Source organism: Haemaphysalis longicornis, unplaced genomic scaffold, assembly GCF_048455015.1.
Source record: "Haemaphysalis longicornis isolate Haplotype H1 unplaced genomic scaffold, Haemaphysalis longicornis Haplotype H1 scaffold_9, whole genome shotgun sequence".
NCBI lineage: Eukaryota > Metazoa > Arthropoda > Arachnida > Ixodida > Ixodidae > Haemaphysalis > Haemaphysalis longicornis.
The window spans coordinates 56,352,761-56,379,055 of record NW_027526460.1 but is presented as its reverse complement, the minus strand read 5'-3'; the positions used below and the strand labels follow the sequence as shown (position 1 = coordinate 56,379,055).

General features: G+C 46.3%; 2 protein-coding genes across 4 annotated transcripts in view; one reads left to right on the top strand and one right to left on the bottom strand.

Moving 5' to 3' along the window:
- Positions 1-375: 375 nt before the first annotated feature.
- Positions 376-25,287, bottom strand: LOC144153019 (amine sulfotransferase-like). 3 transcript variants are annotated; one of them, XM_077684651.1, is made up of 4 exons: positions 25,160-25,287; positions 18,400-18,587; positions 6,971-7,158; positions 377-1,964 (listed from the first exon to the last, which is right to left on the bottom strand). In XM_077684651.1, the coding sequence occupies exon 4, from the start codon at positions 1,892-1,894 to the stop codon at positions 944-946; it is 951 nt and encodes a 316-aa protein (XP_077540777.1). In that variant the 5' UTR covers positions 1,895-1,964; positions 6,971-7,158; positions 18,400-18,587; positions 25,160-25,287; the 3' UTR covers positions 377-943. The 3 variants fall into 3 exon arrangements, with proteins under 3 accessions (XP_077540779.1, XP_077540777.1, XP_077540778.1); XM_077684653.1 differs by lacking the exon at positions 6,971-7,158 and having other exon boundaries at positions 376-1,964; XM_077684652.1 differs by lacking the exons at positions 18,400-18,587; positions 25,160-25,287 and having other exon boundaries at positions 6,971-7,265.
- Positions 19,825-26,295, top strand: part of LOC144153017 (neprilysin-like) — a 142,166-nt gene continuing 135,695 nt past the window's right edge. Inside the window, exon 1 of the mRNA XM_077684649.1 lies at positions 19,825-19,966. The gene's annotated coding sequence lies outside the window, so the exon portion shown is untranslated. The remainder of the gene's footprint in view (positions 19,967-26,295) is intronic.

The following is a 26,295-nucleotide window of genomic DNA, read 5'->3' as shown; positions in this document are numbered from 1 at the left end:
TTAAATTCCACTTAGCAATGCTTTCAACACTGAGTAGCAGTTTTGCTCAGCGGTACGCAAAGTCGTGCCATTGATGCTAGCGAGTTCATCCAAGTTGACAGGCATTCTACATACGAGAACATTTGACAGCATCATTTTGTCTCCCAAGGCAGGTCCGTCTTTTTCGTCGTCCCAGTTCAACGTTTTTCGTACATGCAAAAGATGTCTTATACTGTGCAGTTGACCGTCTCTGTTCATGTGTAGATTTATTTTTGGCTTGGGAATATTGCAACATTGAATAAAAAACATATATTTTAAAATGTAAGTTCTATGTACACGTGAAAAGTATGTATAGAAGAAAGAAGTAGAAACATAAATATTGGTTTAATAATGCAGACAGAGTAGTAAAGACAACATGGGGGCAAAACAGTAAAAAATGACTGCTTTCGGTTACGGTTTGACCAAGTGCCGCAACATTTGGGCGCCCAGGATGCGAGCAAAGTTTTCTGCTTAGCCCGTATTCCGCTTCACATCAACAGCACGAACTGGTGTACAGAAAGTACACATTGTATGCTTACAGTAAAACATTTCAAGGCTAAATAGGAATGCCGAGATTGTTATTCCTTTGACGAGGTGAACAGTTTAGAGTAATTAATTGCACTAGAAACTGGAATTAATGGGTCCTATTTTCCGGGCAGACGAAACTAATGCAGTACGAACTCATGACAAATGTAGACAGCCAAATTCTCCTGTTGTGCCGTAGGACCCAGTGGCCACAGTTATTACCACATTTCCCCTTCACCTGCTGGGTCCAATACAGAGATACCCAGGTGTAAGTTCTTGTTGAAGTTCCGCGGATGAGTTGTTGCTACACAGGGAAACAAATAAACCATATAATAAACCATATGTGTTATCATAAGCAAAAGTTCAGGCTTGGAGCGCCGGGAAATTCAGTGAACACGTATCACATGATGCCATACTTCCGCCATGTGTCAATCAAATCAGTTTGCGACAAGCGCTCGGAAACCACCTTCTCCATCCGAGCGTTCTGTTCCGCCGAAAAATGATTTTTCCAGTCACCAACAACACCCTTGCGGATGAAGTTGGCAGTAGAAGGATTCTTCTGAGATGCTTCGTGAAAGTTTTTCAACCCCTCTGGTACATTTTGCATCAGTGGCTTCGTAAAGAAGTTCTTGAAATTTTCTGCTGCAAGTACCTGCATCGACTTGATGTCGCTGTACTTCACTACATTCTGTAGCATCTCTTCGTTTTCTACCAGCAACTTGTGGTAGCCTTTGTCAAAAAATTCCGCAATCTTGAGCACGTTCTCCCTTGGTTCGGCCTTCATGTCCTCGTAGTGAAGAAAGAGGACGTTAGGGTCGTCACGATGCTCGTACCATCCCAGGACGTGGTCGAAATAGTCTCCATACTCAGCCTGGCCAGAGATGAAAACCTCGAAGAAGTCGTCGAACTTACCGTCAGCGAATTCGTACGCGCTGAATCCGCGCGTATGGTGAAAGAAGGACACGCACGTGTCTTTGGGGTTCCTGCAGACGTAGAGGTACTTCGCCTCCGGGTGCTTAGGCATCAGGTGATACGGCAGGTGGGTCTTGATCACCCCAGGCCTCGTCATGTCCCGCACGCTGTCCGCGCCGAGCATGTCGATGAAGGGGCTGCTCTTGAAGAAGTCTAGGCCGCTGGACGGTGGGGTGCCCTTGTGGAAGATGAGGTAGCCGATCTGCTGCGTCCACGTGGTTCCGCATTTGGGGTAAGTGACAACGAATTTGTCGTCCGGCTGAGGTTGGTACCGTAGCGCAGATCGAAGCATCTCAACTGTGAAGTTCCGACCCAGTCGGATCACCCCGTCCATGTCCTGGTACAGCGGGCCATTGGGAATTCGCACAGGAACGGTCATGGTGGCGTTCAGATTTTTTTCGGAGTTGATGCTGTGGCGTGTCCTTGGATCTCTCGTTCAGTATGATTCACTGCAAAATAAATGGAAAGCAATCACGACCTTTCGCTAGCAAGGTTCCACCTCATGCAGGGCATGCCTCACATCTAGGATACAGATAAACGTTCAGTGGCGCTGTGTGAACCTGAAGTTTTATGTGTTATCTCAAATCGTCAAACACGAACGTGGTGCACGAAGGGCTGCTGTGGCATTGTGTTACGTAACTGAATGCCAAAATGATATTGTGCTAAACTCGCAATAGTATTGGGGACTATCACTGCGGACATTTGTAAAACTGTCCTAAAAGGAGAAAGAAAAAAAGCCATAAAAAATCCCGGGCCGTCTCAACTAACGTGAAACCTGGGGAGGGGCGAAGCATGCAGTGTGCGCCCGTGTTTCCCACAGCAAAATCGCTGCTAATGGGAAATGAGAGAGAGCAGACGGTTTTGTTTCAACTATATGCATATGTACATTTATTATATGCAACCAGCAAGCGCGTAGCTAATGCCAGTCAGTATGCATAATGCACTTCTTGGGTTCTTCTCCCTCGCCCTAATGCCCCTGGTCTTGATGAGGCTACTGCACTTCCAAGTCGTAGATCGTGCCGAGTTCAGGTACAGGTATACAGTTTTGCTGTAAAAGTCTCGTGTCTTTAAAGCGCCAGGAGGTCTGGAGCGAAGTGTTGGAAAACGAGTGTCCCGGTGTCTGTTTTAGAATGCGTTGCGTTCTAGCGCGATGCGTTAAAAAACGAGTGTCCCGGTGTTTTAGTACCGTGACTACAGGAGACGACGACTGGAAACTCCGACAGCCCGAGCCCCTAAGGCGTTTCGCCCCTAAAACTTAAAGGATGTTTGTGTAGCATGAAATACAGCTGTCTAAGCTGACCAAATTGGATAAAAAATAGACAGATAGTCGAAAAGACTGACACATTGGTGGTTGGGTAGTGTTTTTTTAGGGTGTGAGGCAATGTGTTGCGGTAGTGGACGTATTTCGGTCAAGGTGTCGGACTAAAAAAATGCTAGTTGGATTCGGCTACAGGTGGCTTAAATGTTTTTCCAATTTTCTTCCAGTTTCATGAAATGACTACTAAGTTGATTTGCGAACTGGCTTGGCAAGGGAAATTAAATGAACCGAGAAAAAACACGACATTTTGACTAACGTCTTATACCGAGCGTTGGTAGATAACACCGTACAGGAATAGAGCCGACAGTGGACTTTGGAGCCTACGACGCCGGTCTGCGTTTACTACCACCACAAATAAACGCTCTCTGCCCTCCTCACTTAAAGTCAACAACATCCAACACACGCACACTAGCGCCGACATCGGCTTCACATGTACAAAACAGGGCGTTCGCTACGCCAACGAAGAACAGCTAGCTTTACTCGTGAACCCATATTCGCGTAGCAGCGATCGAGGAATGAATCACATTGCATTGCGGTGGCCGCGAAGCCGTAAACAAAACATGAAAACGTAAGGTAGACGAAGAAAATGAAAAAAATTATGAATACATCAGCAATCTTGCCACCCAATGTGCTACAAATACACACGGGCTCTAGTTGGATGATTTGCCTCAGCAATGATGACACTTTTGAATCAAGGAAGAAAATAGAAGAAAAGCAGGAATGAGAACCTTGCCGTATCCTGGTTTGCTATCCTAGACGCGGGAAAAGAGGAAGTGGGCAAAAAAGAAGTAGGAAAGCAGAAAAAATGAAGGCAGCTCACACTAACTTGTAAGGATTGAAGGTAGCGAAGCTGTACGCAATCTTCACGACTATCACGACGGTTTAAGTCCACGATTGCAGGCGATTTGCTACGTCGCTGCTTCCGCAACGACCTTTACTCCATCACTCTTGCTATAAGTGGGAGCTTGGTTCATTTTTTTTTTTTGGAACTCATAATCATCGGGCATCACCTTGGAGGGGCGTATGCTATGACCTGTCTTTCTCATTGCGAGCAGGTGTTGCCACGAAACAGCGAACGCTGGTGTGCGTTTTGGCCAATTTTGGCCACTGTCCAAAGTGGGTGCGCTTGGTTTGCAATCGTGCGCCGATGACGTTTGGTGGTCGCCGCGAGGCACGCACACGAGCTCCAGACATTGTCTGGATTTTTTTAACTGCCGGGTAGCCGCCGTAATCTTGACCAAGCTCTCCAATTGGACATGCTTGGCTTAACAAACGTGCGCAGGGGACGCTGGGAGGTCGTCACGAGGCACGCGGACACGAGCGCTAGACATTTTCTCGGTTTTGTTAACTGCCAAGCGTTCGCCGCGAGGCTCGCGCTCACATGCACGCGCTCGGCAATTTCTTGCTATTTTTAACTGCGGGCTCGAGGAGGAGGAGGAGGAATAACTTTATTTTACGCTGGTTAGGAAAGGGTGTAGTTTGCTTGAGGAGGGGAGGTGCCCCTATTCCAGGGCCCCAGTAGCTCTGGCTGCACTCGTGGCCCGTCGTACCAGCTGTCGCTGATCTTCCGGGTCCGAGCTGAGCAACGCAGCTTTCCACTGCTCAAGGGTTGGGTTGTGTATTCGGGGAATGTTTGGAATGTCGGGGCAGGCCCATGTAATGTGGTAAAGGGAGGCATACTGTGTTGTGCAAGAAGGGCATTTGTTCGAAGGGTGAATTGTAGGATACATGGCGTGGAGCCTTCCTAGGTGCGGGAAGGTGTTTGTTTGGAGTTGACGCCAGAATGTCGCTTCTTCTCTCGTTAAGGATTTGTGCGGAGGAGGAAAGGCTTGTCGGGTGAGTCGCTGGTGCTGTAGAATTGTGTGGTATTGCAGCATTACGGGCTCCGGGTAATTATCCTCCAGTGGCGCCCGGGAGGCATGGGCTCGGGCGACAGCGTTAGCTCGCTGATTGCCACGAAGAGAGTCGTGTCCGGGAGTCCATACTATTGTAACACTTGGGAGGCTCGAAAAATTACTGTTTGCTGGACCACCTTCCTCTTTTCATCCAGTTTTGGGCAAAATAAAGTTATTATCATCATCATCACTACATGCTAAAGAGCTTCGCTCTTAAAAAAGGCGGGTCGAAGGAACAGAGTGAAAAGAGGTGGTCCCAGCGTTAGGGCGACATAAACGTTCGAGTTCAGTGACAGACACTGGCTATGTGACAAGCCAAGCAAAGGAAGGAATGCCTAAGATGGAAAGAACGTTTCGGTTCTGGACTCACTCGATGGTGTAAGGCAGCGCAAAAACAGAAGTCGTCTGGTTTAGTCTTCACGTAGATTGATTTAGAAGAATAATTTAATTAGACTAAAGGTCACAAAATGTGGTATATGGGGCCTCGCTGTGGAACGCCAAGTCTCTTGCGCTCGTGCAAGCACGAGGGGTTTGCGCTTATTTTGTGTTCTTTGTGTTTTATGCCTCCTCTTGGCATTATTTTGTACGAAATCCGGGTTCAGCGTAGTCATGATTTACGGACATCATCTGCTGGGGAAGCAAAGGCTTTAGTCTTCATCTCGCAGGAGCGTCGACTGCGATAAGGTTAGTGCCTTATGAGCGAGCAAAATGAGCGAGAGCAATCGCACCAGTGCAAGCGTCGTCTGCTAGGCTGTTCCCACAGGTCACGGCATATAGCCTTCCTCTGTTAATCAGCCGGCTACGTTCATCACCGAACGGCGCCAGTAATTTCGCGTTAGCGTTATTCCCTGCTACGTTGCTTTCTTCACTGTCATAACGCAAGCATGCCCGCGAATTGCGGTAACAAAAAGTGAGAGAGAACTCCTTTGTGTGCATGTGCGGGGCTGTGTCCCCACAGACACTAAAAGAAAATAATGAGAAGGAACGCGACATTCTAATTCTACGTATAAACGTTATCCCACATTCTTGCTGTCCCGTCTGGCAATGACTAAGAGCAGAAGGGGCTGAGTCGTGCTCGGAGGAATATCCCAGCAGACGACGCGCGCACTGGCGTGATCATTCTCCGGATGCACCTCGCTTATTACGCCTCGTTTCCCTCACTGTGAAAGGGCGTTGATTTGCCCGCCGGTCGACGTTCCCGCGATATTAAAAAAAAAGGTGGCCGGTTGTGCGCGCTGCCCTAGCAGTTTTATTCGTTATATCTAATATTTGGCTTGGTCACAGAACGCAAACATAGCCTCCCTCCGCCTCCCGCCCCTGAGTAGACCATCATCGAATACCAGGCCCCACGGGGCTTTTTTGCCCCCGATGAATGAAGGACTATAGTTATGTGAAATGTTAGGCAACGAAACGAATTGCAATATTTACGTTACGGTCTAAAGCAACCGATAGCAGATAGGGTTTTGTTTCGTCTTCATGTCAATGTATTCGAAACCATGCGGTCGAAACCCGCCTCTCGAGTGTTTGCATTTTCCACTTGGGCGACCTTTTTTTTTTTAACGAAATATGAAATGCTGCAAGCTCAGGGCACCAGAGTCGCACATCACACTGTGGCCATGCACAGCACAGCACTACTCATTTGCGCGATCTTTCTAGTAGGCTTTAAGGTTGAAAACTGTCTTCTTCTTAGAATTCGCTAAGGTTCACTATTTGAGGACGTGAGATCATGTTTTTTTTGTCGTTATAATGCTGGGATGGATCTTCTGTTTTCCGGTACGGGTTATCATTGCTTGCGGCACCAGACATAGCAGGGGGACATGCACCGACATTCTAAATCAGACCATTGCACCAGCGCGCAAAGCAGTGAAATCAGTGCATACAAATTTCAGTGCACCCACCTCATTCTAGAATGAAAGTGAACTTTGAAATCTGTAGCCCGCCGGACATGCAGCTCTCAAGAGGAGGTCGTAGACCTCAGCAGCGGTCTTCGCCTCAATCAACCCACCAGACGACCACAAGAGCAAGTAAAGCGAGGTGAAGTGCACAGCTATAGTGCGGCTCTCCCAAAGCATGTTTAACGTGCCACCACTCTTGATGTTTTTTTAGCGTGACCGTGTCGTGTCGCTCAACTGGCCATCAGCGCCGATAGGTGCCGGCTTTTATCCTAAATTCGAGAGCTTTTTCACTACCAGACAAACTTTTCAGAAATGCAAGAACAGGAAATTAACTTGGTTAGACTCACCCTGCTCGCCGTTCGACTTCAGTGAACGTTGGGGTGCCCTCAACAGACGACACGTGGTTCAGTAATTCTTTTCAGACCAACAAGTAGTCCACGACTTCAGGCAAGAGCGGCCTTATGTTGCAATCCAAGCAAGGTGGTACTCCTGTGTTCGTTGCAGACTTGTACTGGTGCCGATCCGATTTGAGTCGCTGCAAACAATACGTAAATGCAGTAAACGACTTCCCTACCCTGAATCCCAGTTGGAGGGAAATGGGCACACCACTTGGCGATAGTGGTTATCTGCAAGTGCCGGATAACAGATGTTCGCGCTCCGGCTGCGCGGTGTCGACTCAAATCGGGCAGTGACTTCACACGGCTATCTTATAACTGCCAAAGGTGACGCGAGCTCATACACACTGCGAAATTTACCACATCACGCCAACAACGAGGTGCAAGGGAAAATGAGAAATTTATTATTAGTCATTGCGAAAAAGAGTACGAGCCAAAATATTTTTTTAAAGCGAAGCTGTCTATGCCTCATAGTTACGACAAAACGCACTACGGGATAGCCAATTTTACACGATGGGTTTACCAAAACGGTGATGAGGATGAGCGAAGGCACATCAAGCGCGCCAAGAAAAAAATCTGAAGAAATTCGGAGAATTGCCTACTATTGCGAAGCATTCTTATACCGCTTGTCTTTAATGTGGGTTCTTTACAGCCAAATGTTTTCGTTTTTCTGAATCCTGTCGACCAATCATCTCCAGTTACACCATTATAACGATTACAGGTGTTACTTATGCATTTCTTGTAAATGAAGGGCGTTACATTGCTCGCCATTTTCTGTATTATGTGTATGTTTTTGTTCTTAGCTTTTCGAAGTTCTGTTCGACCAATTACTTTCATTTACGATGCTATCACGATTACAAGTGGAACTTCCGCGAAATGTGCATTTTGGAAATGCAGGGCGTTACATATTTGGCCAGTTTTCTTCATGTTTTTATATTTTCCTTATTTTTTAGTTTTCGAAAATTTCGTGCTACCAGTTATCTCCATTTACGCCATTATAGCGATGACAGGTGGAACTTCCGCGATATCTGAAATTTTGTGGAAATGCAGGGCATTACACGGCCCTGGCTGGGGGTTACTCGGCAAAAAATGCTACTCAATAATAAGCTCTTGAGCCACCAATACAAGTGCCCAATGACTTCATAAGCTTCACGCTTATCTTTCTGCTTGCAAACCTCGGGTCAAATAAGCATTTACTTACAGTAGAATTGCTTCGTTTTTATTTAGAATGCTCCTGCAGGGACAAATTCGACGCTTATTGAAAATCAGAATTGATTGATTGATTGATTGTAGGGTTTAACACGCCGACGCAACGCAGGTGATGAGGCGCGCCGTAGTGGAGGGCTCCGGATTAATTTTGACCACCTGGGGATCTTTAACGTGCGCCGAAATCTCGTACACACGGGCGTTTTTGCTGGAAATCAGAATGTCTTGTTCTGAAGTACCAAAGTATGATGAACATCTCGACATGCTTAACGGGCACGCGTTTGCTTATTAGACGCAGAAAACATACCAGATGGCAATCTATGAAGCTTACCCACACAGCCTGTGACCGTCAAGAATTTCAGCTTTAACTCTACGTATGCATGGGGTTTTGTTTATTTTGCGAGATGCCGTTCTCTTGGGCTATACAAACCCGCCACTTCCTGTGCGTACCCAGTACCACCTGCTAGGGTACGCTCTATTTTATGACAAATTACATGTTATGACATTTTACGCCAGTATTCTTCGTAAAGTTTTACACCAGGCCCCATTTCCACCTCGTGACGTCCTGACCCTTGGACATTTAATGCTGCCTGTGCGGTCCACTTCCAGAGAAGTGTTTGAGAATACTGCTCTAAATTCATCCAGTAAGGTCCCCTTGAAAGCATATTTTTTGTAAGAGCGACCCGCCGTTGTGGCTCAGTTGCTGTGATGTTGTTGATGCTGAGCCAAAGGATGCGGGTTCGAACCTGCACGCGGTGGCTGCTCTTCTGACAGAGGTGAAAAGCGAAAACGCCCGTGTGTCGAGATTACTTAAAGACCCCCAGTTGGTCAAAAGTAATCTAGAGGCATCCACTATAGGCTGCCTCGTATCCCAGGACTAGCTTCGGCGCGTTAAGCACCACAATCGATCATTCAATCACATTTGAAAGGTGTCGGGCCTTCTGGAATTCTAACGCAACCCAGGCTGCGTGGTCAAAGTGCTCATTGCCCTCTGCTGTCCGCCGTCCAGCGAATTCAGCGCAGTATTCACTACTACTGAGAGAATCTCGCAAGCTCTGTGGATTCAGAGGTGCCAATTTGTTCTCGTAGATGGATATATGCACTTACAACGCGTAAATTTGGGCTAGTTGGTTCGAACTGTGAAACATGGTTAAAGGGACAGACAACCGTTTTTTGTCGAGGATATATTCTCTATCCCAAATGAAAGGGCGTCACTTAAAGCACCTTGACGAGAAACGGTTTTGCTGATAACGCCCTAGAACTTTTTAAATCGAAATTTTTAGATCTACTAGCCGTATGAGTCCCCCCCAAAAATATTGCTGGCAACCGTGACATAGATTAGCTCGGCAACATACTTTAGTCTGTATGCGAACTGAAAAACGATATTTAAAAACTTGTCCCCAGCTAAAAAAGTTTGAATCGCAGGCTTTCCTGTTCTTTTATGTGTTTTTTTTTCAATGCAACGGTCTATTTTGCACGAATGCGCCATCTGTTGGGATAGACGATAGGTAGAATCTGGCTTCGCGTTGTGGAAGTGGGAAGTTCGATTCTCCCCGGGAGCGACGTTTTTTTAAAGGTGCCGTTGGCGTATTTGGAAACTGAAATCAAATATTTTGGCAGAAAAAACGCCCCTGACTCAGGCAGAATCATCAAAGCTCCTTCGCTGTGTCTGTTTACTGAAGGCTGCCGTTGATTCTGGGCATGGAGGCTCAGTTAGCCAGACTGAGAGCCACCCAGTGACGGCGGGCAGCGTGTCTTTAAAAATTTCAAAATAATGTTTAGAAATACATATACAATTTAACATTGTACAAATACTTGTGTTCAAAGGTTTTCAATGCGTAAATAAACGTTTCAGCAGTTACAGTAGCTGATACGTTTGCAGGTCACGTGACAGGGACACATATTGTAGTGTCAAGTTTCGACACTACGAACCACCACCTTTCCGATTTCAGGAAGTTTGCTGCCAAATTAAAATTATTTCCCTCAATTTGTTTAGAAATTGCTTTTGGTTACCGGGCTATGCAAAACGCTGGCTTTCATATGAGCTAGAGAACATATACGCGACAAAAATCGGTTGTCTGTCCCTTTAAGTAGCGCGGTAAAGACGGGACAAAAATAGAGACCACACAGGACTAGCGCTAGTCCTGTGTGGTCCCTACCTTTTTCCCGTCTTTACCGCGCTACTTAATCATGTTTCACTGCACTTACAAGTTCAGTTTTTTGACCTACTCGTAAAATTCTGCATTCCTAATAGCATTTAATGGATGCTTCGGGGCAACGAACTGCAGGAAACTTGACAATATTTAATGCGCCACTTCTTCCTATGTCGGATCAACGTTTAAAATGGTTCATTAGACTTACGCACTGGTGCTGTGACAGAGTACGACAGGAGAGATTTAAGTCTGAACGGAAGCTCGGTCCACTACAAAATTACGGCCACCCTGGATTAGAACGTGTTTGTGTCTATACAGTATTCGACGCGGCTTAACTGCAGGCAACCTTGTTTATTAATGGATTAAAATGGGCCTCCCTAATGGGAAGTGCAGGAGAAGGGTTATTTCACTGTGCCTTGTGTAAAATATATACACTGACGTCTAATTCGAGTGTTCTTCGCTGCAAACCATTTGCTAAAGGGGGCTTAAGTTAACTTAGCTGTCAATATATGCTGCAATAAATTTGAAAATCATGGACGTCTTAAATTTTTGTTTCACTCTTCGGTGCAATATTTTTATCAGCGAGGTACTTTCAACGGTTACTTTTGTGCTTCAGTTGTATAGAACGTGAGAAAATACATATCTATACTCCAGGGCCCACAGAAATTTCTTGTAGACCAGAAAGGTGCCTACACATCGTGCCGCCGGGACGGTGTTCACAAGATTAAACTTCACGCGGAATGCACTATATTAGCAAACTGGCAGGCGCTTGAGTGCCCGTCTAAAATAGCATAAAAATAAAGCAAGATGAGATTCGCAACTGAAATTAACTTAAGACCGAAACAGAACCGGTATTTGGCCGGAACTGAACCCGAACTGGAACTGAACAAAAATAAAAACAACGGTACCGGGAAACGGTTCCACCATTCGGAGTTGATAATGCACGTTCAACGCCATTCGGTGCTTTTCTTTTTCGCGCCATCAATTCTGTGACTTCGCATGCACTTTCCCCTTTAGATCCGTCCCCACTTTCAACGCTCTCTTCGCCGTAACAACATGAGGGAAGGCATGAGAACCAATGTTGCAATGGTACGCTACTGATGGTAGAGCGAGCAGGATGCCGGGCTGAGCAAACGAAATTTCGCACTCTCGGCAGCCTGCGCAGGTGATATGAAACATCGGCTTTGCTTTTCCCCCGCTGCGATTGTTAAGCAATGGACCTTTTCCACGTACTTTATCTGCGCATGCGCTTGTAGGCGCCGCCATTAGTTTTGGTGGCTCGCTCTTATTGCAATTGCCGCTTTTTACGGACGCCGTGGTCGCGCCGGGGCCGAAAGAGCCACCAATTGTGATTTCCATATTCACCGCTACTACTGCTGTTCTTGGAGTGGAAAAGGTCCATTTGGCAGCAAGAATGCTGAACCGCGCAACGACAAAAGCCAACGCTCGAAATATGCACACTTGTTGCATTTCATAGTTTTCTTGAAAAAGGTTGCGGGCTTGCAAAGTGAAAATACCTAGCAAGTGCCACCCTTCAAAGCTGCTCGGTGACTGAGCCGTTCACTCGTGACCACGGAGCTCATGGCCACAAGGATGCGGGTTCGATCACCGCACCCGGCTGCCGTTTTTCTGATGTAGACTAAAAATGAAAATTTCCATGTTTCGAGATTTAGACGCTCGGTAAAAATCCCCGGATGGTCTAAATTGTTTTTCCGGCATGCAATATAGGGTGTGTCTCATAGCACAGGAGTACCTGGCATCAAACACACGAATATTTCTTTGGAAGTGTGTTTATACGGGAAAGCCAAAAAAGACATATGAGCCACTAAAAGTTTTAATTATCCCTCGCTGAGTTCCCACACCAATAATTTCTTCTTTTTTCCTACCTTCAGCCATATAATAAGAAAAACACCAAAAGGTACATTTTGCTGCTATAGAAATCCCTTCCTTGTTAAAACCTGTCACAACCAAACATGTAATCACAATAAAAGCAGCGAGCGCCGATGCTCCTGGTAAAATCGTCAGTTTTTAAGGATTTATAGAGCGGACAAGTTCGCGTTTTTTAACATATCAAAATAAGGATAATACATGTAGCTGAGAAAGCTATCAGCGTATCGTAAGCACTATCTTTTTGCAAGAAACTGCATCCACCACCCTTAAAGGCACTACGTATTTTGTCTCGGAATAAAAATCCCCCTTAAATAGATGATAAGTGATGAAAAGCAGGCCCGTAACGTATTGTCTCCCATTTGTCCAGCGCCCCTCCTTTCTTCTTGTTCCGCTGTTTCGCCTCTTTCAGCACTGCTTCGTTTTGGTAGATACACTGTCATTGACTTGTGTAACTTGCTACTTTGCTGCTGTGTCTACTCGTTCCGAAGCGGGTTGGGGGCTACTGTTGTCGACATATTAAGGAGCGCCTTCCCAAGAGTTTCATCTCGTGGGTGAAATTCCCTTTTCAGTTTCCAATCGCATAATATGTTATAAGATGCCACAACCTAACGGATGGAACAAGGATGGTGGTCAGGCAGAAGAAAGAAGTATTCATGGTGACTCGCACGTCCGTAACAGATATCTCAAAATGAATTCCAGTGACTAGAACAGTGTAAAGTGACAGGGAGTAAGCTCAAGCTCATGTGTAACAAATTTTTGGCTCCCACTCTCGAGAAGGAGACTGTAAGAAATTTATCGTAGGTTAAGCAATGGAATTCAAAGGTAGTATTTACGTGGTCACTGTAGGATATTTTTATGCTACAACTGATTAAACAAGTACAGCGCCTTCATTTAAACACGTCCCCTGATAATGTACGGAACTGACGCGCCGGTATGCAGGCCTAACTCTAGGAACTGAACGTGCAGGGTTGTGGGCGATTTCAGAGAAAATAATATGATTTCAACGACAAAAAAAGAGAATAAGGTGAAGGTATATTTTACAGAGAGCATGATCCTTGGTGGTTGCTTTAAGTAGTCCCTAGGACAGCATAAGGGATAGGGTGGGAAAGTAGCTGGAAAACCATCACTACTCCATCTATTTGCCTGTATATCTGGGCTACTTGCTTACTGTTATCTTTGAAATTTCATTTTCATTGGGAAAACGCAGTATTCGAAACTTGATAAAATAGGTATCGTCAACCTGTGCTTTACAAAAGCCTCGAAGAAGTCTTGGGAGCACGAAATGGGCCAAAGCTTTGCAAAGCAGACGATCCGCCTGGCAGAAGGAGGGTACCCAGCTCATGTTATCGTATCGGTGGCTGAGTGCATACTCAGGCAGTCACGTATGAAAGAACTTGATGATGCAGAACCGTCAACGGAGAAAAGCAAGGTGGCGGTGATCCCGTACCTGCACCGCTTGTCTAATAATCTCAAGAAGCTCCTCGTTCCAACATAAAAACAGTTTTTCTGCTCCCGAGAAGCTAGGAAAGCTCAGCCGGTTGTCAAAGCCTAATAGCTCGCCGAAGCCCTCATGCAAGGCAACGCACATGAATAAATTTGTCGAGTGCACTGAGCGTGTCGGGTACCAGATTCCTCTACGTTGCTGCTAGGTTTACGTAGGGAAATCGGGCAGATATGCCTGTATGGACGCTTAAAGGAGCCTAGCTAGAATGTTCGTCATCTGAACGGGGGCTTTCTTGATTTGCGCTGCAAAACGTGAGGCTGTTCTCCTCCCCTTTTTGAGAAGTCTGTTGCTGTGGCCAAGCACCGACACCCCCTTACACGCGAAATGTTGGAAGCGAAAACCATCGCTGATTTGGGGGATCAATTAGCTTCAAAACCGTCAGTAGCTCTCGGGGCCAAGGAGTTAGATTTTTTAAGGTCAAACCCGTGAATTTTTGTGCGGAGCGTGTCTTTCGCGCATGCGTTGCCCTTGCGTGCATCTGGCAACTGTCTATCTGTAAAATGTTTTATCCGTGTGCTGGCATTGAGATAATTTTATCGTTTTATGACAATGTTAAAATTCCACGTGGTTTTATTTGTGTTGTGATATTGGCTACATCCTGGTTGGTTCAAATGAGGCCTGTTGCCTGATAAGAGCACTATATATGTGGTGGTTGAGTTTTTTGTGTCATTAAAGTTGAAACTTATAGCGCTCTGGGTGTCGTCCGTTGTGTTTCTGTCCTTCGTCCTGTGCTGCGCTTCGATACTTCCATAGCAGAACAGGAAAATTGCATTAAATGGGATAAAGCAGCACACATGGGAAACAGCACACATGTAGAGACTCTGGCCACTGAAATGGTTGAACAGAAAGGAGTGATGCCTCTGGCGATTGAGGCATAGTGTGTTAAGAGATTGTATTTTACATCTTCGAGGCAAAGTCTTCTAATGAATTCGTATTAGTAATAGAGGGGTTTAAAGTATTTCATTGTCATACAGGTAGTGGGAAAACGAGTAATTGAAAGTGCTGTGTTGGTAAGAATATTCTTTTAAAGTAAGCGGTCGTTTATTCTGTGTTGTGCGGGACTCAGACAGGTGAAAGCACAGGGATATATTGATTTTATAATCATTGTAAATTAACCAAGAAAAAGTTGAGGCGCGTCTATTTTGCTCCAGCCGCGAGTGTTGGAAGGCCGCAGATAGATAACATATTTGTCGAGGAATCAGTGCCCTAATATCTATTGCAAATGAGTTTCATTACCTTTCTTGGTACTTTTTCCATTCTATTTGCGTTTGTGGCTGCGTTTGTGACTGCGCTAACCATACTATGTTAGCGTGTTCTACTAACAGTATTAGTTGGGCAATGTAGGCTAAAAGCTTGGTAGATTGTGGTGCCATTCTAAGGCATCTGAGAAAGCAAAAAGCTTGCGGAGTGCCACTTAACTGATTTTGTCAATGTGCGCATCCCATTTAAGTTGTGAAGTAATTGTTACGACTAAATATTTGCGTATATCTACGTTTTCAAGTCTCATGCCATTAATGCTTTGAACATAGTTAACAAATTCTCTATTTACTGTTAGAGCCGTGACCACTGTTTTCAACGGGTTAACAAACTGTCGCCGATCGGCCCCAGTGGGTGAATTAGTATAATTAATCAGCAAGCGCGAGATAATCGGGATGACTGTTAATTTTAGTATAAACGATGCACTCGTCGGCGAACCGTTCCATGTTCCAAGAAATATTTTTCGTGATATAAAAGAAAGTGAGAAATAACAGTGGCCCAAGAACAGGGCCTTGCGGAATCCCAGACGCGACAGGAATGGTTTCAGATGTTAACTGCGCATACATGGGAAACTTTGAACAGTCAGTGAAGAAATCGTTTATCCAGCGGGTTAATAGCCCATCCCCAATTATGTATCGGAGATTTGCAATCAATTTATGATAACCTGCTGAATCAAATGTCTTTGAAAAGCCTAGAAATATTATATCTGTTTGCGCAGAGTTGCAAATAGATTGTGTTTGTCCATGAACAACTTGTAAAGTTGCCCCATTGTTGGTAATCGCCTACGAAATCTCCTAGGGGGAATGGTGGGAAAATTACAGGGTTTAATTTCTCACAGCTAAAACTGCCGCTTTTAACCAATTTCTCTCAGGACAATCTTCCTGAAGACTTGCATGTTCTGACGAAACTAACCACTTTTACTGCAGTTACCTGACCACTTTAATTGAATACAAACCGGCACGCATGCTTTCATGCACGTGTTCCGGCACTCCACACAGAACTCAGGAACATTCTATATAATTTCCTTCGCACGAAAAATATGTCCAGTTTATGACCATGTTTTTTACAGACAAGTTTTATATTCCATAAACTTTTATAACGATATTTCACAGGGATGATGCTAAGAGAGATCCAACAAAAGCATTCATTTTAAATTTATTTTTGATGCTCTTTTTATGAGTCATGTGCCCACCAGTTAATAGCCCAAAAGAACTTAATTTTTTCTAATGTCATACTTCGTTGAAAAAATTGTAGACCTGTTGCAAATGACGCCCTGCTTCTGGTATCTGCAGTTCTATCCAACTTTGTGTTCAAGCGAGGAAAGGCGTAAGAGACTACTAGTGTTTATTAATTTTTTTTCAAACCGAAAACATATCAATGGTAGTATGCGTACAGCAAACGTTACATTAGTGAATAAGAAATAATGAATATTTTACTGCTCGAGTTTAGATGTGCAAGCCTCTGAACTCCTAACATGCGAACTTGAGGCTCACCTCTATGAACACATAACTTCCTCCAGCTTTTAATTATAACATGACATTTCTCGCACGCCCATCGAAAACAGCGCCAGCCGTGCTTTGCGCCCTAACCCTCCCAGTGGTCATGTATTTCACTTTCAGCAGCGCCAATGGCTGCGTGTTCCTCCTTTTTTGTTGCGGAAATTGACATGCCAGGAAAACATTTCTTTTTCTCCTGCTGTCTTCATTTGCTGCAAGGATGCCCAGAAAGGGGCCCTTTCACAGCGTCTTGCCCACAAGTGTACCTGAGCTCACCTTCAAACCCGCCAAAAAATTAAAATCATGGCTTTGTCATTGACAAATGTCTGTTGTTATCCGAAAATTTGAAATAAGACTTGCTTATAAATAGCCAGTCGTAAAAGCAGATGAAGAAATGTAATTCAGGGCACACAGGTGCGACAACAAATGCACGAGCTTAGCCTTATACGAACAAAACAATGCAACATTGTTTTTCGCAGGATAATTGTTACAGGAATAGCCGGAGGCTTGGGATTTTGCGCGCCCTCGCCTTTCTTAGGTGGGGAGTCCTTGATGTTGCGCCGGTTGAGCTCCTGCGTGGTGGCCGCTTGCCCGACTCACTTGTAGGCCTGTTGTTTTGGGCTGACAATTGCCCACCTCGGGTCGGACAGATCTGCCGGGCCGATGTCCTCTTCTTCTACAATGATTTCCATTGCACAAAGGGGGCGAATAGCTTCGACATGGTGCGTAGACGAGGCCCGCGGGCGAGGCTTGGTAGTGTTACGAATGGGCCAGCGCCGCAGTACTTCCCCGCATCACTCCTCGGCTGTGCGGCGAAGACACTCGTGCGCCTTCGAAAACAGGCGCAATCATGTCGGTGGCAAGTTGCGACAAAGCCGCGTCAGACGCTTTGCTCTCGCGCATTTCACAACTTCGGCGGCTGCCGGCGTGGCTCGTCTCCACGCTCTTCAAGGACACAGAGACCCCGTCGATCGCAACGGAGTCCTCCTCTCTCCCCTCTCTCGGACTCAACGTGCGCGGAGGCTACCGAACACTAACGAACACTGGAAAGAGCGTTGCGTGTGTCTGTGACGTTTATGCGTGTTCCCACTTGTTGGCGTTTTGACCGTTACCGCTTTTGGGTATAAATAGAGCTGCCCAAGCGTTGTAACTCATTCCTGTTAGAGCAGCGAATCGATGTTGTCGCTCTGCTCGAGTCCTGTATTGTAACCTCGCCCGTCGGGGCATTGTTCTTTGGCTTCAGCTCACCTCTCGCTATGAAGTAAACAGTTACGTTAGCCTACGGCTTCTGGACTTCTTCACGGCTGCAACAGCGGCTGGCCGCTCGCATCATACACGCTACCACTCGTATGTCGGAGGCCACGGAGCTCGGATCGGGTGCCCCCGCTCGGTCGCAACAGTAGCGGTATTCCTGGCGAGGCTTAACTCACCCGTCGGCCTGGCACAGCACTCTTGTGGTAATAAATGGTTTTTCGGTGGCCCAAAAGGTCAACCCGGGATGTCCAGTGAGTCAGTGCACCTTGCCGGGTCACCCGGTACCACTCATTACTGCTTGACAAACGAAGTTCGTTAATTACAGGCGTAGAAACATCGAGCCGATGTAAGACGCGTCTGCATCCCTCAGGGCCCTAGCGGCCGTTTTCTCACCGAAAGACAAAGCGGAAGTACATCAACCGGTCTCCTTCCAAACACCGGTTGCCAGAAGTGCATGGGTTCTCGGCGCCCAGACGCTTGCCGTTCTTCTGTTGGACACCGCTCAACGAAGGAAAGACGGACCTTACATAGGCTGATCTCCTTCTGAACAGCGGTTGCAAAAACAAAACGAATATGCTCCGCAGCGGGTCGCTTGCAGTGATTTTGCCGAAGACCACTTACGGAATGAAAAACGTAGAATCTGAGGCTGTACGCCGGCCGGTCTCCGTTGTAACACCGGTTGCCTGAAGAGCACCAATATGCTGCGGCGGGACTCTTGCCGTTCTCTCACTGAACACCGAACACCGCAAACCGCAGGAAAAGCGGATGCACGGGGGCTGCACTTCATCCGGTCTCTTTCCGAACACCACCTGTAACAAGCAAACGAATACTCCGTGGGCGGTCGCTTGTCGTGCTTTTGCTGAACACCGGTTCCCGAAAGAAAAACGGATGCGCTGGGGCCGTAAGTCGGTCGTTCTTTTTCTGAACATCAGTCGCCGAAAATAAATTGAATATCTGGCAGCAGGGTAACTGCCGTTGTGTGTCTGTACACGGGCGGACGGAGAAATGCCGAAATGCTGATGGCCGGGTTGGCCGCTCAACGCATGCCAGAAACTGCATTCCGGCCATTCACGCCGTAGACCGGCCATAGCCCGGCAGGTATGCGGAAACACTTTCTGTGCTGCCTGAGTATGTCTTTAAGCAAAAAACCCACAATGTTTATACCTGCCCCAAGCACCCTGGACTACTCGCACTGTCGCCTTCTCGCTAAAACTGACCAACTCCAAGAAGCCGCAACCTTTCACGCCCACATCCGAAGCCACACAAGTGTAGGTGGCGTCTGTCTTTCCTGTACCACGGCGATTTAAAACCGTGGAGGCTAGTGTTGCTCTCTTCGCTGGCATTCAGTGCTTGGAAATCAGAAATCGTAGACACAGAAACTCTGCTTCAAAGCACGTCTTCGGCTTCAAAGTGAGGTTATCGCGTAGTTGGCACTGCAACTTTACTGACATATCCTAAAGGTACTTTTTGAATGCAGATCTGATCCTGACGCATTGTGCAAAGCGCGGACAGACAAAGACAAGCGAAATATATACGAAGCACCGCATAGCCTCCCATCAAGGACGCAGCAGTATCCCTGAACCAACCGCTAAAATGCTGCATATCTACACATTATGCGTCGAAAACGTGCCGCGCATAGAACTCCGGTAGTTGCGTGCCCGCAGGTACGTTATTCTAGTATAGGTACTTGCTTGCTGACGCCAAGAAGCCATTTCATTCGCTTTGTCGTATTATGTGGCGCGTGCTTCGAAAACAGGAAAGCACGCACACCATTTCCGGCCAGTTTGTGCGTATGTCCTCACGTGCACGCGCGCAAGGCGTTGCATTTTATAAGCTATTCAAGCACACTTGTGATAAGAGGTCCGAAAGCCAACCAGGGTTATCAAACCTTGTTCCGTAAAGCAAACAGGACGGGGCTTGGAAACCTCTACCAACGGAAATGCCGGTGCAGCTGTGTGTATAACCTCGATGGTGCACTTATCTACCGCTCCGTCTGCTTCCGAATCGCGTAAAAGAGACGATTGTTTGAAGGTGGCAATAGCAGGGTAGGATCTACAAACCCGTCAGCGCGGAATCTTCAAACAGCGGCGGTCAGGGTCCTGGACTCCACTGGCCGCACGATCCCCTGCTCCACAAGGCATCGGCTGTGTGTGTTTTTCTGAACATCGCCATACTTTGCAGCGACAAGGTAATTTATTCCTTTTTCAGCACCGCTGGTGTTTTCTCGGTAAATAAAAGCGAAATCATGTATGTTAACGCTCAGACAAAAATAGATAATGATGATGCTTAGCGGCTTCCCCTTTGTAACGGGGTGGCGTTGCACAACGGCCTTAGTCCTAACGCCACTGTACAATCACGTCGCCCAAAAATGCAAACAAAATAAATAAAAATAAGAAAATAAAATAAAATGAAACTATTTTTATAAAAGTTTTGTGCTAGTCTCACTTCTTGGTATGCATGTCTTCCCAGATTGTTCTCTGCTCTTTTCCCACCAACATTCTAACCTTTTTTTACCAACCTCTACTGCTGTCCAATTCGCTTTTCCGTTAACCTTAAAGCCAAGGGCTTACTGAGGACTGGACGAATACTTTTGCACTCCGTTACAATATGTCGTATGGTTTCTGGCTTCCTGCAGCAGCTGGCCACAGTTCTCAAAAACTGCGTTTTTTCTCAATCTAGGTAAGCGGTGAAACTTCAGTATGTATATTATCAGAATGGCCAAAGAAGAGCCAGTAACACATCCCTGGATAATCAGCGACACCTACGGTCCTACGGTCTCTGAATTTTGCTGGCGAACCCCTTTAGTGGTTCGTGCTTTCGGCGTCTCGTGTCGTCGTCGTCTCATGTAGTCGCGGTATCATGTAGTCACGACTCACGGTAATAAAACACCGGGACACTCATTTTCCAACGCTTCGAGCCTGAATGCATCGTGCTTCAAAGACACAAGACTTACAGCAAAGCTGTAAACCTCTACCCCCATTGGTATCACCTCCATGGGCAAAAACGCCGCGGCCCCAAGATTACACTTATACACTGCATGCTTCGCCTCTCCCCGGGTTTCACGTTAGTGGAGATGGCCCGGGATTTTTTTAAAGCTGGTTTAAACTCTCTCTCTCTCTCGTCTTGGCGTTTTCTCCCTGTACTCCGCTTTATGCCTCCATAGTGAGTGAGACCCGCCAGCCGCGCCCGGCCCATACTGGGCCGCGTGGGAAGTGTTGCTTGAAGCGCAACAGTCCTGCGAAGAGATGCACCAAGCTGTTGTGGCATCGAGTCTGCAGCAGCTAGTGCGGGCGTTAAAAGACCAAGAAACGGGAACAACGGCAACGAAATGCGGATAATGGAGGGCAACAAAACGAGTGTCAGACAGCCAATGCCGGTGATATAGCGAGCAAACGTGACCACTGACCGGTGAGGCGGTTAGAGTTCTAAGCACGCTTGGAACGGTGTACCAGGGAAGTGCGAGAAAGACAGCTTTGCGGACTTCTCTGAAGACGAAACAAGGCGTGAGCATCGATCCGAGCTTCGCGTTCGCGAGAAAGAGGGACGAGATGCTCACGCATACTTAAAAATACACCAAGGGATCTTTAATTGTTTTTTTTCCTGGTTAGGGAGGGCTGTTTGCGTTCCAAGAAAGCTTCCTCGCATGACCAAAAAGGGTACCATGTTGAGCAGGGTTGGTGGTGAGGTACAAGGGTAGACGAACAGCGCATATTTTGACGAAGAACAGACAGGTGTGTGATTCTGCCCGTCCTTCTACAAAATGTGCGCTGTTCCTACCTACGCAACTTCCTAGCATGGTTCCACCTATGCAACGTACCCTCACTGGCATCCTATTCTTATTTCTACAGGGCCAGAGAGCCCCCAATACGCAGATATGAGAGATACGAATACCAGAGGGGGACTATCGGGGCTTTGTTAAGCTTCTGACTTAAAATTAAATTGAGTTCTAAGCTGCGCTTCGCGCAGTTGTCTTCTCCTTTCATCAATCGTCGGCCTGAGCGTCGTTTTTTAAAGTGGCCTACACATCCCTGACTATTTACCCGGCGAGAAATAATTCCCTAATGCCACGGCTTTCTTTTTTTTTTTTTTTGAGGTCATACAGAGGGTACAAGCAAACAAATTTGGTCACAGTTTGGCATCATTGCACGATGGTGTTTTCTGGCGCAATGGCACTGAAATCTCAAGATGACCAGAATATGTAGTCATTTCGAGTATGGTGTTTGCTGTCCAAATTAATGGAATGAATTTGATGCTATGAAACTCGTTAACGTAAGAGTGAATTGATTCCTCCTTTCAAAACACGAAGATCGGAATTAGATGATAATGAGGATGATTTGGTGTAAAGGATGATGGTACACGTACAGGCGCCCTACTATTTCAGGGGAGGGAAGGGGTGACTGAGGCTATTACGTATGAGATGAGTTTCAAAGATCCGATGTCTCCAGGATGGCTGGGTAGCGGTCACTTCTGCAAGAGATTGTTTTCACCTCCAAGTCAACGGACGTGAAAAGCCAGAAGAGCCAATTTTCAGATCGATGCGTGAATACATGTGTTTTGTTCTGCTGTAGTACGTTGGCTGCCTATTGTTTAAAATGCGAAAGCATTAAACGCGTCATTGCGCGAAAATCTGGCGCCCAGTGTCGGTGGGATCGAGGGATGTCACCAAAAGTAGACGACAGCCCAAAGAACAGAATGTTTGGTGATTTTGGGTATGGGATTCGATCCCGGGCCTTGCAGAATACCATGGCCGATCCTTGGGTCTAGGAGGACTAACAACTAAAAGAGTAGCAAAGTGCGGCAGAAACCAAATGTTGAGTTTACTCGCCTATGCGAACGAGGGTATGTACTATTAAGTAATGGCAACCGAGAGAAGAGAAAGGTGCGAAAAGAAAAGTATGATAATAATATTGGGATGGCGCGTTCGGAAAATGGACTCGAATGCTTTCTAAATCACTGCGTCACAGGAGGGCTGAAGTGTCCTCGCAATTTTCTATCTTAAGCAAACAGCCCCAACTACATTAAGCCTCTCGAGGATTCCTGCAAACATTGTGTAACTTGGGGTCACATAGAGTTCGCCCGAGGTGCCCGGAAGACAATTTACACACTCCGTTAAACCGGCGAGTAACGCTCCCGATTGCTTGTATAGTGTTTCCGAAGGCTATGATTAAAAAAATCGCTTGTCCCGCAACGCTGCTTATTTAGTTATTTATTTATTTATTTATTTATTTATTTATTTATTTATTTATTTATTTGTTTGTTTGTTTGTTTGTTTGTTTGTTTGTTTGTTTGTTTGTTTGTTTGTTTGTTTGTTTGTTTGTTTGTTTGTTTGTTTGTTTGTTTGTTTGTTTGTTTGTTTGTTTGTTTGTTTGTTTGTTTGTTTGTTTGTTTCATGTACCCTCATGGCCCAAAAGGGAAATGGAGAGGGGAGTGGTACAGCGTACATTTTTAGCAGAGAACGATGTTCAACATGTTTCTTTACAAATATGAATTAAACGCAAAACAGATAGCGGCCTTGTCCAATACCATACAAGGACAGAAAAAAGGGACCAACTTTTGATTACAAGCAATGCAACAATCAGGCACTTCAACCGTACAAAAAACTAAAAATATGTACACAATGACAACAGTGCAAAGCAGGCAACTAATCAGCAAGCAGCCTGTACTCCAAAGTGCGCGCGCAGCCGCTTTTTGAACTCGTCTAAATTGTTAGTTTCCACGACCGCTGCTGGAAGGTGGTTCCACTCTGATGACGTCTTTGGAATGAAAGATGATAAGTGAGAAGCACTACGACAAAAAGGCGTGGCCACTTTGTGGCGATCATCCATGAGGGATGAAACGTAGGTTGCCGGGGTGAACAATGCATTTCTTAGATATGAATTCATGTGATGTATTTTAAAGGACAAGCTTAAGCGTGAATTTTTTCTGCGTAGCTCCAGGGGTATCAACGATAAAGACTGACTCATAAGTGTAACACTAGCTGTCCGATCATTATGCTCCACATGACCCACAAATTTGAACTGCGAGCCGTATTTATTCCTTTGGTACTTTTAAGTAGCCGAAAACACGAAGAAAGTAAGCTTCTCTAAAAGGACTGAATCATCCACAAATTTGAAACTGGCAATTTTGTCTAGCAGGTCTAAACAATCTACAAACTTGACATTTTGCCTGAACGTAAACCGCAATATTTCCACGATAGCTCCCAGGTTTGAGATCATGCGCAGCAATTGATACCGCACAACTACAGATAACATGCGAATATAACGACTTCTAGCGCATGCATTGGTGTTTCTTTCAAAACCCGTGATCGACCCACATACTTGAACCATTCCCTGAATATCACTCATAACGTTCCCCACGTTTTCTTTAAGTTTTAACTATCTGTCGTGGCTCCCAAACTGCTCCCGCCCCCGAAGAAAAAATTCATAACATTTCCCCCATTCCGTCCAAGTTTAATTCAGATGCATCCGTTAAATCTCCCTGGGCACCAAAAACATGCGCATAGTGCTTAAAAGAGCTTTAATTAGTATTCTTAAAGCCCGCCAATAAATTACAAGCTTGAAACTTTCCTACCCATCCTCCATAACGTGCCTCAAAGTCCTTCCAAAATGCAACGGCCTGCAACATTTAGTTGTTCTACAACAGCTGGCACACATTCTGCGCACTTCGCATGACTCCAAAAACTATGGGAGGAAAACGTACATTTTGTGAGATCACTTACTGAGCATGTCTGAAGCTTTCAAGCGTTCACTCTTATCATTTGCCTATTTCCTCCAAATTTAAACCCAGTCCATCGTTTTGTTCCCCCCGGAGCACAGAAGTAACATCTAGGTAGCTTTACCTGGCTATCACAAAGCCGGCACCACCGCAGAGTGTAAAGGCCAATAAAAGCAAGAGTATCACAGGGTTGTTACTTACGACACCTTAAGACCAAAATTGTATCGATATCATGCATGTGAGGGACACGTCCGTTTATTATGTTCTTGGTAAGATATCCCGAAAGAAGACAGAATCTTGCAGACTACAAAACATGTACTTATCGTCTGTGGGCGCCGACCGATGCAGCTGTTTACCGATCATGCTATAAAACAGGCTGCAGTCCCATAACTTAGTGTACTGGCTGGTCGGGCGTGCCATCCGCCGCTCCTAGGAAGGAGTGATCTTGACCGGTGGCCATGGCGGTCTCGACAGCCGGCTGCGGCCATGGTAATCCCGGACTACGGATGTCCTTCAGCAAGCTGGTACACTCAAACCAGCCCCTGATGCCGCATTTCTAAAGAATGGCTAAACCAAACAATTCTCAAACTACATTATTACCAGAAGCGTTCCAGTACGTTTGTAGGAAGATCGCTCAAACATCTCGTGGAACCAATTTCTTACTCACCCTATTCCTGTCCAGGTACCGGCCGCGGAAGAGTGGGAAGTTGGAACAGAACTGCGCTAGATCGCGTGATCTCTGCTAGCAGCGCAGCGGCAGGTGTTGCGATACATGACCGCAACCCTCCAGACGGCGAAGCTTTACCGAAACAGTGCGAAGCCGGCAGCGATGTGACCAACGAATAGCAAGAAACGATAAATGAAAAACCCAGGGATGATGGATGCGACACAGCCTGACCCGCGCAGTTAGAGGTCAGTGAGGTCGTGCCGCGCAAATTAATCACAAATAAAAACACAGCGGCACACCTGCGCGTTCCTCCTACCAGGAGAGGACCACGTGAACATATGAAATAACAAGGGTTGAAGGCAGAGCTGCGAACAGGGGTACAGCTGAGCGCGTTCCCATGTGCAAAACACCGCGGGTTCGGCGCTCGTGTGACCTGAGAAAGGAGCGGTAGACAAAGGACAAGTAGCCCATAGAAATCGCTGTAGCAGCCTGGTTTGCAGTATGGTCATCGGTACTGCGGAAGGGTGAACGTAAACATTTCCTCCATGGTAAACATCAACGGAAGCACTCCGATGCAGCGTTGTGGCAGAATAAACTCGCTTTTTTTTGCTACCATCATCATCAGCCTATTTACGCCGACTGCAAGACAGATCCATTATGGACTTGTAATCACGTCTGTTTCGTGGTGTTTACATCGATCTTTAACCCCTAATTTTTTTTAGCACGAAACTGTTTTATGCCCAGGTACACCAAGATCTGACCGGTGTCATATGCGTCACGGAAATGACGTCGCCAGTAAACGTTCCGTGCGCTGTACCCAGATTCGAGCCACCAACTCTCTCGCTGAAACGGGAGATGCACAGCGCTCTGTCCACTGCGCTGCGAATTCAAGCGCAAGTAGGTCTACGAACGCGCCTTATATCTTTCCCACTACTTTCTTCATTCAGATGCCGTTGAGGAGATGCCGCCTTCTAGGAAAAGTGAAGAGAAGTAGTTCATGATGACACTAATGAGCGCCGACGGGTGGCGCCTCGATGCAAGCGTCTTCGTGTGTGCGGGACGCGGGTGAATTGAGGCACCCTCCGCCACCTTCTGCTTTCGCTTTCGGTTCCTTTTCGTTCGAACGGTTTTCAAGG

Excerpts from the sequence above, each read along its gene's own strand:
- LOC144153019 (XM_077684653.1), bottom strand. The coding sequence starts at position 1,894 with ATGACCGTTCCTGTGCGAATTCCCAATGGCCCGCTGTACCAGGACATG.